The 10,823-nt window shown below is 39.8% G+C and overlaps 1 protein-coding gene across 1 annotated transcript in view; it reads right to left on the bottom strand.

Moving 5' to 3' along the window:
* Positions 1-497: 497 nt before the first annotated feature.
* The window catches only part of ZNF652 (zinc finger protein 652), a 34,258-nt gene continuing 23,932 nt past the window's right edge, over positions 498-10,823 (bottom strand). The window contains exons 3-6 of the mRNA XM_077806059.1: positions 5,412-5,559; positions 5,006-5,121; positions 3,841-3,985; positions 498-3,379 (exon numbers count right to left, since the gene is read on the bottom strand). Of these exons, the coding sequence (XP_077662185.1) occupies positions 2,865-3,379; positions 3,841-3,985; positions 5,006-5,121; positions 5,412-5,559 (924 nt within the window). The 3' untranslated portion in view covers positions 498-2,864. The remainder of the gene's footprint in view (positions 3,380-3,840; positions 3,986-5,005; positions 5,122-5,411; positions 5,560-10,823) is intronic.

The raw sequence follows: 10,823 nt of genomic DNA, 5'->3' as shown, positions 1-10,823 counted from the left end.
GGCCAATAAAATACACACACAATAAAGCTAACACAAAACTCATGCATATTTTTTCCCCTTCACAACAATGGTAAAGTGTTAGACAAATTCTTGTCATATTTTCCAGTATTGCGTGAACCCTGTAAATGAAGCCCATGTTAATATAATTTAGGGCATATGCCATTAGCCATGGCAAATCTCTCCTTTGAATTTTCACCTACCCTCTGTTACTGCAGTTTGTAGTTTTATGGTACAATATTGCAGCACTTTTAGACAAGCATGTCAGATTCCATTTTAAGTTTGTCCCCAGATGCTTACAGAGAATTTGTCTTCACATCATTTTGTACCATGACATTCTATTAAACATGTGACTATTAAGTTAATTTTTCCTAGCCCAATTTCACTTTCTTCTGCAGAATGGTAGAAGTTCCTATATCTCAGCGGCAAAAATCAGCTGAAATCCAAGATGTACAATTACTGTGTACCATAGAAGAGAAAAACGGTCTCAGATTCTCAAATTTTGAATAGCAGCCTAATACTGTAAATTTATTGAGAAGAAAATCATTTTTAAAAACCGGATTACAATTCATTTACCAAGATTCTGTTTTAGCATTTAAAAACCATTTAATAACAGGCCTGACCACAAAATCGTGGCACAACAGAAACGTAGGGTGTAAATGTCACATGGAATGCATAGAACTTTCCTGGGCGGACATGCCACAGTAAATACAACAGTCATAATCATGAGTGGCTTTATCACCTAGAAGATAAAGGGTGTATATAAATATTGTAGAGAAACTTTTAAAAAACCCGCATTCTTTTATTTTTCAGAAATGGGGGGTACGTTCAGTTCAGTCAAAAATGAGTATGTTGGCCCAAAAGGGCCTAATTCCTGTTCCTAAAATTTCCTATGAAAAAAGAAAGCATTAACGATTAGATGGCAGAAAGTTTGTAAAATATCAACTAAGGAGTTAATTCCCAAAAGACGGAAAATGTGGTGTTTCAAAAAAATAGTGAACAGCATTAAACTTGAAGAAATAATGTTAGGAAGAATTCCCACCATTTCTGCTATTTTGAAGGTATCGATCAGCCACAAAAGCCCAGTCCATTAACTAAAATGGCAGTCTATTGGGGTCTTTGGAGATGGAGTTTGGGTGGGATTCATTTTACAAAGCAGCATAAAATAGTAGGACACATTTTTGAAACTTACAGTACAATGGCCGTGGGCCTCTGTGTCTTCATTGAAGGTGGCAACAATTACCTAGATTGCATAATGCTGCTATATTCAATGTCATTTAAACAAAAATACAAACCTGAAAAACCACCACTCACTGATTAAAACAGATACATTTGGCCTTCCAAGCCCACCACCTCTGCACCAAACTTGTCATTTGCCACTCACTCAGTGCCTCACAAGATTATGAAACAGTGACTTGTCTAAATTCAAAGGTTTCTAACCTACAACTGTCAAACTCCGATTTGCCCAAAAAAGGGGACTATGAACCCCTCAGCATCATCCCATATTGTCTGAATGTGTCACGTTTATGGGACAGAGCTCCATACTGTGGATACATACTGCATTTTCTCAGCAATGTGTCTACTTAAACACCATTTTCCCATTCAAATTTCTCCTCTTCTCATTCTTACAATCAACCAAACACCACATTTGTGAATCTAATTTAATTCCCCTCTCCTAAATCCAGGAATTTAAAAATAGCAATCTGAATGAGCAGCATTTGATATGATCCCAAAATTAAAATCATACCATAAACAAACATTAAAACCAGGCCTTCCTATATCAAAGAAGATATGCTTGGCTGACTTGAAATAGTTTATTTCCCTCTCCTAAGTCAGATATCTCACTCACCTGTGACTTCATAACTCATGAGCTGTTGAGTCTCTTCACCCAACAGGTGTGTCCCTTTCTAACCCATTCCACACTTCCATCTAACTGAACTAAATGAAACTTCTAGAGCAGGAGTATGGTAACTCAATGTCTTTGTTCAATAAGCCTAAGAGACATTGTGGAAGGGGAAAGGTAAGGTTTAAAAACTACTAAATAAATTACATAAAAGTTCTGAAATCAACACCACTTCTGAGGCAGCCTTGCCAGAGACCTCTTGGGTCCCTCTCTTCTCTGAAGCACCTTTTGAGTTGTATGGATGTAAGAATAACTTTAACTATAGAAGCTATTTGCATCTTTTTAGAATCACGTTTTGATGATTATAAAATTTTATCTATTATACAACATAGGTCCAGCTACACTGAAAAAATTACACCGCTTATTGAAATACATTTCATTTTAGAAACAGACTACTAAATAGGTCTATACAAAAAACTCTAAAATAATTTCTGTAGTAAAATAAAGAGTGCGTTAGGAGAGCTACACAAACAAATTTTTTTGTCTTTCTCTATAATGCTTGATATACTGTGATACGTGGCTGGCTCACTCTGTAGCCAGCACCAAAAGCTGAAAAGAATTCATTACGATACACAGTGATACAATTAATGCTCTGTATTAATCTCACAGCCTTTCCGATTAGTACAAAGGAAACCAGGCCCATCCCCTCTTTGAGGAGAAGTCCAGGATATAAAAGCAAGCATACCTCATCAGCTGATATGAAATTATAAAATTCCACAAGTCTCAGTATTTGAAATTTATAAAAGTCATCAGTAGAACGCAAGCAAATTGGGTTTCAGTCCCTTTGGTTCCCCTGGTTCAAATGATCACTGCTGATCCAATAGAATTTTCTTGTTTGTTAACTGATTCATGGGAGTACCAGGAGAGATTGAAAGATCTTCACGAGCTCTCCCTCTGCAATTTCCAGGAGGGCACGTTTCCATGTGCATAAAACAGGAAAAACAGCTGGCAGGAGGCAAAGGTGTTAGTGGTGTTGTGCTGAAATGTTTTTTTCTGCCAGGTGTCGCAGAAAGTTGTCCTCACTCTGGCCTCTATGATTTAAAGGCTCACTCTTAAAAAGGGCTGGAGGTGGGGGTAAATGAGGGACTGGGGGGACTGGGAGATGGTGTGGATGGTGTGGGTGAGGGTGGAGATGAAGGTGTGAATAGGGATGCGGGATGGGACGTGGCGGGAGCGTGTTCACTGGGTTCAGGTTAATGGGTGGAGTTGGGGAGGTGGGTGTGTTTGCTACAGAAAGGACTGCGGAAGCAGGAGAAGTTGTGGTAAGTGGGATCTGAACAGCAGGCGGCACATTAATGGGGCTTGTGACTCGGAAACACTTCTCCTTGTGCGCCTTGAGCATGTTGGAGAAGCGAAATCGCTGGCCACACACATCACATGGGTAAGGCTTCTCCCCTGTGTGAGTTCTGCGGTGTCTCTTCATGTTTGGGCGGCTGGTGAAGCTTTTGCCACAGATTTCACAGATAAAAGGCTTCTCTCCTATAAGACAAACACAGCAGCCAGTTAGGCTGAAAGCTTCTGCTAACAATTTACTTCAGCTATAAGTGGTCAATGAGTTGTATATTCCACAGACTACACTTTTCCCTACTTACGGCCAAAATAAAATCACAGACGACACTGCTTTCCCAAAAAAGCCCTCAATCTTTGTGAGCTCCTCTCCCAGCTTCATAGTATGGTGCATGAGGAGACCTCTAAAAAGGCTAGGTAACGGGCTTCTTCAAACCACAGTAACGTGAACAGAAACATGCACAACCACTCATCTTTGCAGTTAAAATACAGTATACAGTGCAGCGGGAGAGGAGGTCAGGTGTCACTAAGCTACTGGATGGATCTGGGTTGAATCTGGCTTTAGGCATAAGTTTGGTGGGACCGATACACGTGGAAGACTTGGCATGTTTATGCCTTGGAGGTGTGTGCATTTCTCTTCGATATGTTCTTACCAGTGTGTGTTTTCATGTGCTCATCGAAGTACTGTTTCATGTTGAAGTCTTTGCCACACCACTGGCACATGAACTGTTTGTGCCCAATGTGGATGCTCATGTGGGAACGCAGCTGGTACTTGTACTGAAACCTTTCATCACAGTTCTGCAACAGACACAGACCTTGACTTTCAGGCATCTCAGGTAAGAAAACAATGAAGTTGCAGAAGGGTGTTCTACTGTTGCATATATAGAAATCCAGAAGACCACCCCAAAGCAGTACACACGCCAAGATAACATACAGTGAAGAGATGATTTTACAACAGCAGGGCATCTAGTTAAAAATGCATATATGAAACACACACACACTATTGATACCCACAGTTTTTTGGTTTTTTTTTGGGGGGGGGGTCCATTATTAGGAGCATTATCTTGTGTACCCAGGAGGTACAGCCTTAAAGAGATTTATGAAAAATCAGGGCTTTGAAACTGCTCATTGGATACCTAATGGCCACAAGTAATATGAAAAATGACTCTTCATTTTACTAACAGGCTGTCTCATTAGAAAGCTCAGTGTATTCCTTGCACTGCTGAAGAGGGAAAACAATGGACTCTTCCAACAGCACTTTCTCTGGATTCTGTTGAGTCCTATTGTAGTTTGGCATGTAGATGCCTGGTAAGTTTAGAACTACACCCACCCCTCCAAAGCTAGGACAGAAAGGGATGTTTTGTTTCTTCATCCTCCCCAACACTGATGGCAAGCTTTGTTTTCCTCCATTTTTCCTGAAGGTGCTAGGAAGAGAGATCTGGATAACTGGTCTAAAGATTTCTTCCTACCCTCCTTCATTCCTGGTTTTGGAAAGAAAGGGAGAGCTTCTTACCCGCTTTACCCTCTCACCCCCCAAACCAATACCCCTTTTCTGCCCCCATAATATTCCCAGTAAAGGAAAAAATGACACACCGTAATTGGCTACTTCCACTGCAGCATTGAACCAACCCAGATTTCTTGACAGTTTTGCATTACTCCTATCTGCACTTATGCTCTGCTCTCCCCAGAGAGTACATTTTTTCCCAAAGCCTTAATACAACTGCATCTCATTACATAGATAAGACATTTTCACATTTGTAGCTACTAGATGCATATGCCTCATACCCTGTCAACACATCATTAAAGTGGCTGCCTCACCTCACATCTGAAAGGTTTCTCTCCAGAATGCTGTAGGGAATGCACTTTGAGCGACATACTGCGTTTGAATGATTTTCCACAGGTTTCACATGTAAATGGCATATCCTTTGTATGTGCTGCAACATATATATAACACATTATGAAAAAAGGTTACTAAAAATGCAACATAAACACATTACTTCACTCAAAATCTCTCATTCTGGACTCCTGAGGAGAAAGACTGGTACTATAGAGGTGAATACTATCTGGTGTTCCCAGTACTACGGACATACATTTTTAGTTTCCCTCTAACAGATTAAGCTAAGGAAGTTAGGTTACTTGCATTATAGGTTATATATTAAAAACAGTTAAGACCAGGAAGACAACAAGCTATCAGGCTCAGCAAATATAAGCAGCAAGAACTCACCAACCATGTGCTTCCGCACATGGGCCATTGTGTAGAACTTCTTTTCGCAGATCTCACAGGAGAACTTTTTCTCTGCATATCCATGAACAATCTTGATGTGTTCATGGAGAGACCAGAGCTTCTTGAATGATTTCTTACAGGAAACACACTGAATGAATGGGACAAACAAGGAAGCTTAATTCACAAAGAGTTTCAAAGCCACAAGTCACATATCAACTTGATCAAGGAAGAATGTCCCCAAAGCAAGGAAGGCAGTAAGAATCCCAACATGTACTTCAGCCCATATTCACTGTTTTTAAGAATTTGGAAAATTTAGATACACTTACAAGGAGTACAGAACAAGGAAGAGTGGAATGAGGGAACAGAGGTTAACACACTTGCAGTTTGGTGCCATCTGCTGACGTCTCAAGAGCAGTGCAGCTACTATATTACAGTATCCTGTTTCCAAAACCCAGTGGGATCTATAGTGTCAGCTCATGTTAGGTTGGCCTGTCCAGTCAGATTCTAGTATTGGAAGGAGAGGTTTAGAATGTCCATATCAGGGTCCTTGTTCAGCGCCAGAAAGCAAGAAAACTTGCAGGCTTTGCATAACTCTTGGCATGGCTCTTTACTTTTCTTGGCAGCAGGACTACATGGGAAGAAACATCTTAATGCCAGAGCTCAAACTCCAGCAACAAGCCCAAAGGAGACAGCAATACATGGCCAGATTTCCCCGTTTCTGGAACTTTAGGGCCCTGAAAATTGTAAGGTCAGAAGGCACTATGCAACCATCTTAATACTGACCTGGTGCACTTCTGGACACTGCTATTCTAATCTTGATCCTTAATTGAGCAGGGACCGTCAACTGTGTGGTGGTTTTATGAGGTGGATAAGTAAGGCGTAAAGTCACACTGAAGTCATTTTCACTAATTACCTAATCCAGACGGCTGGATGCCAGATAGTCATGAGTTCTAACCCTGGCCTGTACAATGACACTGTGTGATCTTGGACAAATCACTTAACTTCTTTGTGTCTTACTTTCTCCCTCTGCAAAATGAGGATATAACCTGCAGGGGTGTTGAGGAACAGTTAAATTCTTTATTTCACTTTCAAGAAGGAAAGCACTATACAAGTATACTAAGCAAGAATTTAAACCCAGTTCTACAGAGGTGAAAGCCTAATACACTAACTCACGTAGACAAACTACTTCTAACCCAAGAACCTTGTTTGCCTTGCCTTCAAGACCATTTTATATTGGGAAATATGCAGTACATGACCTCTCAATTCAACCCCAAACCCCAACCCCAGCATTACCATGAAATCTCCAGACAGGATCAAGGACCAGCATCTCATGTACACCCCCATTTTCAAAAGAACATTAATGATAAACACATTTAAAAATCTTTGTACAATTTTATACATTTCAGAACAACAGTTGTAAATGGAGCAATATATGAAGATACGAAACATTTTTTATCTTTGAAGGGAAAGGGAAGGAGTTCTCTAGAAATTTTAATCTTTCCTGGCTGTCATTCATGCTGCTCATGTCATCCTGCTCATGCTCAAAGTGAGCTGGATGCAGTTTTCTAAGGAGACAGTCAGTGCCACTCCTGTCAACATGAGGTGTTCTTCCCCCCTCATGGGCAAGTCATACTGCCTTCACAGTGCACCCAACCTTTGCTGGCCTGGGAGTTTGCATACCACACTGCCACCAGGAAGAGCCTTCTCCTTTCAAAGGACCTACTTGGAGATGTCAGGAACAAACTGCAGTCGATGGTGGAAAAACCCTGGAGAGTAAAGCAGTGCTAAAAAGTGATCATTTGATTTAACACAAAGTTCAGCCATTGGGATATGGAAATCTAGCATTTCCATGAGCGATCAACAGCAAGTAATTGGGATACACCAATTTAATGTCTGGATACAGCCTAACACAACAATAAAAACCTTTGTAAAGGCACTAATTTTGAAAAGGTACTTATCCAACAGAATACAAAGGCTCTTTTGGAATGGCTACAATCCATCATATAGAGCTATATTTAGGTTTACACATGACTGAACAGCCATTATCATCAGTCCAACTGGCACTTATGTAATCAAGCCACATGGGATTTGTTCGAGACAAGGCTCCATGTCTTACTTGGCATATTAGAACTATATTACGCAACTCTCCCCCCACCTCTTCACTGCCTTCCCAATCAAATTAATTTTTTAAAAAGCTGCTCCCAAATTTTCATTTTTAACATGCTGCAAGTTTTAGTACTGACAAGGTATAATTGCATAATAGATGTTTACAGGGGAATCTGAAGAAGATAGTCAGGCACCCATGAAGTTTTGGGAGAAAGTTTTTGGGTTCTGAGGCTTTTGATACGGGAGAGGGAATATATTCTCCTCTTTCCCTCTCCCTTTTGGGCAGAGGCAGAAGTGCCTAAGGTATTGCCTACATGAGAGATTTTTGCATTAGTGTAGATACACCAATACAGCTAAACCATCGCAAACTCCCAACACAGATATTCTGCACTGGAATAAAGCAGGTTTTATAGGTGGGCTGACTTATCCTGGGTACAGTAGTGCAAAATGCCTTGCACCAACATAAGTCATGTCTATGTTAGGAATTTGGCACTACAATAGCTATACCAGTGGCTAAAAATCAGCATAAACAAGGCCTTATGTTTGGCTCACATTTAAAAAATTATCTGTGTAACCAGTAAGGGCGAGACTTTTAAATGAACGCTTAGATTCTGGAGCACAAGATGCAGCCATTTATGTGGCTGCATAATAGCACCTACTAGCCCCTGGGTCCTACAGTTTACATATTATATTATGATAATATATTATATAAAGGCAAAGATAAAATTTTGCTGAATTTGAAATAGGTCTTGGATAAAATTTTCATAAGCACTTAAAGACTTAGGAGCTTAATTCTCATTTCATAAGTGACTCAGTCACTTAGGAGCCTAAATCTCATTGAAAGTCAACTCCTAAGTGCCTCAATCACTTTTGAATGTGTGACTTAAGCTTCTAATCCATTTTTACTCAATATACTGCATACTAACAATGGTCAAGAGACTAACTTATTGTACCAATGATGCCTTTCAAGTGTGGTAAGTGTCCTGACAAATACTTCTGTTCAATGTCCCCAGAGTCCCCTATATACCATAGGTTAACTACTTATATAATCCCACTGACAGTTCTAAAAGATTATTTGCTGTGAGCTGAGTCACCTAAATGACTCTACCATCCTGTAAATTTATACTTAAGTGGTCTCTGCTACACTACAAGCTTTAGAAATGTTTCATTTAAGAAGTGCAAGGATTTTTTCAATTCATTGATAGTCATGAGGATGCAGCAGAATGTTTAATTTTTACACACACACACTCAAAGGCAATGATGTTTACATTTCTACTTAGATGACATAAGGGGCATTTATAGTGCATCCATAGTCTACTATGCACTAATTGATGCTACAGATACCTCATATTAATTTTATACAAATATTTATCGGCTTTTTTCTTTCTGATCTATTACAGGTAAACCAATAGGTCTAACTTCTCCTAGACTATTGTCTGCCTTGAGGAATTTTAGGAAAAAAATCCTACTGGTGCTGTCTCTGGTTCAACTGCACCTGGTGTTAGCATCAGTAAAAGTCTTAGTGTAAACAAGGCTCCAGTGGGTTACAAAGCTTTTATTACCATGTCAGTTAAACTTCTTGAGAAGCAGGTTTATTTGACAGTGGTAAAAATACCAGAAGCTGCTGCTGTCTTGTGTACACTAGGTCTTCAACTGATGTTAACACCAAATGTAACTGAATTCGTTGTAGCACTGCTGGATTATTATTTTTAAACACCAAAATGCCCAGGTATAAAATGGCTTTATACTAGGCCACTTCATTACATGGCTGTCTCCTGGATATATGGTTATATACATTGGCTTGTCATTAACAGACCGTGCCCAACTGTTTTACTGCAATTCTAGCTCCAGATTCTACTTTGTATCCATTCTCAAGCCCTGTCTGCTCTTAGAAATAGTTCTCACTAGGCCAGGAATGGCCACCAATCAGTGTAGCTGCATCAATCCTGACCCTTATTTGTAGACAAGGAGATACAGGTGGGTTTGCACCAACTGAGGTTTACCCATGTTTGTATTGGGGAAAATCCAGGCTTGCCTTGCCTATATTTAAGAGTCAGCACCAATGGCTGAGTCAGGGGTATTTCTAAGCATAGATATGGTCTCAACTTGGCAGTGAAAACCATTCTGGAATTTGTGTGGTCCAAAGCCTAACCCATTGTAACCTCAATTTTTAAAGCCCAGTGTGGCCTAATGGACAGAACACTGGATTGGGTTCCAGGAAACCTGGATTTTCCTTCTGGCTTTGACACTGGGCCGCTAAGTGACCTTGGGCAAGTCAGTTCACCTCTCTGCCTCAGTTTCCTCATTTGTAAAATGGAAATAACGATGCTGATCTTTTTTGTAAAGTGCTTGAGATCTACTGAAGTGCTCAATAAGAGCTAGGTAGTAATAATAAATAATAATTTATCCTTCCTTTCATCTCCCTCTTATGAGCTGGAACATAAGGTAAAACAGTTCAGTCAGAAATGTCACTTGAAATGTACTTCTACAAAATTGGGAAGTCTGCATTTATTTAAAAATTGTTACTTTTTCCTATATATATTCAGTGTTTTCTATTGTTGTTTACTAACACTGTAAACTGCATATCAGTACAGGTGCAGAAATGCAATTTAAAATAAAAGGGAAAGCTGTTCAGAGACTTCATAAGCAAATTCTAAGTAAGGTCAAAAATTATTGGCTGCTGTACCAAAAATTTAAGATCCATTTTAGGTAAGAATCCAAGCTTCATGGCTAGGATTATTTTCAGAATACTGGAGCAGTCCAGTAACTTGTTCAGAAACAGGCAACAAAAATGATTAGGGGTATGGAATGGCTTCCGTATGAGGAGAGATTAATAAGACTGGGACTTTTTAGCTTGGAAAAGAGACTATTAAGTGGGGATATGACAGATCTATAATATCATGACTGATGTGGAGAAAGTAAATAAGGAATTGTTATTTACTCCTTCTCATAATACAAGAACTAGGGGGTCACTAAATGACAATAATAGGCAGCAGGTTTAAAACAAACAAAAGGAAGTATTTCTTCACACAATGCACAGTCAATCTGTGGAACTCTTTGCCAGAGGATGTTGTGAAGACCAAGACTTGAACAGGGTTCAAAAAAGAACTAGATAAATTCATGGAGGATAGGTCCATCAATGGCTATTAGCCAGGATGGGCAGGGATGATGTCCCTAGCTTCTGTTTGCCAGAAGCTGGGAATGAGCAACAGGGAATGGATCACTTGATAATTCATTCCCTATGGGGCACCTGGCATTGGCCACTGTCGGAAGACAAAAACAAAAGGAGTACTTGTGGCACCTTAG

This window comes from Eretmochelys imbricata, chromosome 27 (assembly GCF_965152235.1).
Source record: "Eretmochelys imbricata isolate rEreImb1 chromosome 27, rEreImb1.hap1, whole genome shotgun sequence".
NCBI lineage: Eukaryota > Metazoa > Chordata > Testudines > Cheloniidae > Eretmochelys > Eretmochelys imbricata.
The sequence above is the reverse complement of the archived record's forward strand: the minus strand, read 5'-3'. Positions and strand labels throughout refer to the sequence as shown.